Raw genomic sequence first — 2650 nt, 5'->3', positions numbered from 1 at the left:
TCACTTTAGAAATCCCTCCAGATCTTGTAGCAAACTAGAAACGCGAAGGGTATACGCATCTTTACCTCGGTGGTGTTAGATTGATTCTAACCCTCCATGGCAGAAAAGGCTTACCAGTCACAGCCAGAATTGCTCTCCTAGATACCAGGTTCAAACAGTATCAACACGCTGTTATAGGAACCGTCCTAACAACACTCCATGCTGGTAGTGTCTTGTTAACCTTTTACCCAAACTTCAACCTCTCTCTTGAGGATCCAAGGAGCAGAACAAACACCTACATCCAAGATTGCAACCCTTCATCACCAAATAGTGTATCGATTACAGAATCATGCACTAGACCTACCTACACCCCATACCACATCAGATGCTCTGATGATTCTTGCTGACACCGATACAATTCCAACCATCATCCAGATTCCTAAACAGATCTAGAAACAAGAATTACTCACACTCATGCCTCTTGAATGGCTGACAAATTATGAGCATTTCCATCAAAACTCTAAACCAGTTCAAACAACAAAAGCCACATTTGAAAGACGATAAAATGACCAAGTCAAACTGTCTTTTCAAACTCCCAATCAAGTTTCAGAAACTCCAAGGCTTTCCTACACTGCAATGATTACTGCAGTTCAAACTGGTCAGGAAAAAAACCTTCTAATCCATGGTTTTTCTTCTGAAGGGTATCATGTGTACCCTCACAAACTCAATGGTCACTTTCTATGGGATGTTCCTAAAGCCCATATGTGCAATCCGGATTGTCCTTGCTTAGATGATACGGATATTGATGATGAACTCGAAGAAATGAGGCGACGGAAAAAGAAAAAGAAAAAACCTTCTTTTCCCAAAACATCTTGTAAACCTTTTCCTCAACAACCTCCACTAGACCCAAAACCTCCTGTACAACCAATTAGATCATGCCTAATGTTTTCAAGGCAAGTTTATGAAGAATCTTTTCCTCCACTTGAAAGACAGGCAGATGCACAAACCAAAGTCATCTCAAAACCTTATGTCCAATCTCCCGTTACTGCTTCTGGCCAACCTGAAGAGCCAAAATAGTATGAAGCTGTTCTCAATTGGCAAACCAAAAAAGCCAGTGCTCAAAATCAAACCCTCCACTAACTTGGAAAGAAAATTGACCAAGTAGCCAGTCAAGTCTCCCAGACTAAAAATGAGGTGGATTCAATCAGCAATTGTCTTGATCAGATGTACATACATCTTTAGGACAGAATCTCTGAGCTCGACACAGATCTCAGACGAATGATCAACAATCACATCTGGGCTTCAGAATTCAACAAAAAAGAAGCGGAGATCAGAAGACTCAAAGTTGAGCTAACCAGAATTGATATTGAAAAAATTCGGCCATCACTTTTCACCCATACATCGTCCACACCAGTGCCCACTCCGATATTTGACACTTATGCACCTTTCTATACACCATCCAGGCCTCAACCGCCTGTTTACAACCAGTCCTTTGGATTCTCACATCTCCAACCAACTCCTCAACCTAAACCATCTTCACCCAAAAAATCAAAATCCAAGGTCAAAATCTCAGAACCACAGTCAAAGGCTTTTCCTTCTTCCCCAGTACCTCCAGAAGATTCACCAAAAGCCACTCCGGAACCTCCAAAAAAGGACAAAGGTCCAATGGATCAATATCATTACCATACAGTTCAAACCCAAGACTCTTTTTCCTCTGCATCTGAGTCCGAACCAATATATGACTTTAATCCTTCAGATTCCACTTCATCTTCCTCTTCCTCATATCTGAACACAGACCATACTTCTACTGATTCTGAATTTGAATATGCTGATCTTACAAGCATACTGATGGCAACCAAAACTGAAGACCCAAGTGCCTCAACTACAACGCCTATTGTGGAAGACACTTCTTCTGATGATTAAAAGGAAGCTACAACAGAACCGATTCTACAAATGCCTCCGCCGGTAACTGACCTTTCCACCAAACCTTCCTCAGCATCTTGGTTTACATTTGATGACATTCCACGTCACAAATGGCATTCTCGTCTTCAAGAATTTGCTGCATGGATTGATCTCCAAAGAACCAAACCTAATGCCCATCCAGAAAATGTCCTTCGTGAATTTATGGCCTGTTCAACGGGTTCTTTACGAGATTGGTTAGAAAGCTTGGGAGAATACAAACAGCTCCAATTCATGCAATGCCCCATTGGCACAGCTCTCAACATCATCCATGAACAGTTCATAGGTGAAAAGAATATCACTAGATGAAATGTTGTTCTCTCAAAAGACATCTTTTAGAAACTCATTGCAAAAGAATGAGTATTCTATTTTACAAGCTAAACGGTTTCAATGAACCGTCCCTCAAGCATGTCTTCATAGCTTCACTTCCTTCAGAACTTCAACCTAATCTTTAAAGACAACTCACTGCCACTAATCTCAGCATAGCTGACATCTCTCTTGGAAAGATTTTTCAAACAACGTTGTTATGCCTTTATAAAATCTGTGAATAGAAAGAGTTCTTCAAAGATCTCATGGCAGATAAGAAACCCTTTTCTGAAGCTTGAAAAAAACCCTATCTCCAAATTGAGTGCACAGATGAGAAGAAATGTTTTTGTCTAACCAAAAAGAAAAAACACTTTCAGAAACACTTCCACAAAAAATCATCCTCCAA

At 40.5% G+C, this 2650-nt stretch overlaps 1 protein-coding gene across 1 annotated transcript; it reads left to right on the top strand.

Moving 5' to 3' along the window:
• Positions 1-1257: 1257 nt before the first annotated feature.
• Positions 1258-1902, top strand: LOC127900649 (uncharacterized). Its single transcript, XM_052435828.1, has one exon. The coding sequence runs from the start codon at positions 1258-1260 to the stop codon at positions 1900-1902; it is 645 nt and encodes a 214-aa protein (XP_052291788.1).
• Positions 1903-2650: the final 748 nt, after the last annotated feature.

This window comes from Citrus sinensis, chromosome 3 (assembly GCF_022201045.2).
Source record: "Citrus sinensis cultivar Valencia sweet orange chromosome 3, DVS_A1.0, whole genome shotgun sequence".
Lineage (NCBI taxonomy): Eukaryota > Viridiplantae > Streptophyta > Magnoliopsida > Sapindales > Rutaceae > Citrus > Citrus sinensis.
The sequence above is the reverse complement of the archived record's forward strand: the minus strand, read 5'-3'. Positions and strand labels throughout refer to the sequence as shown.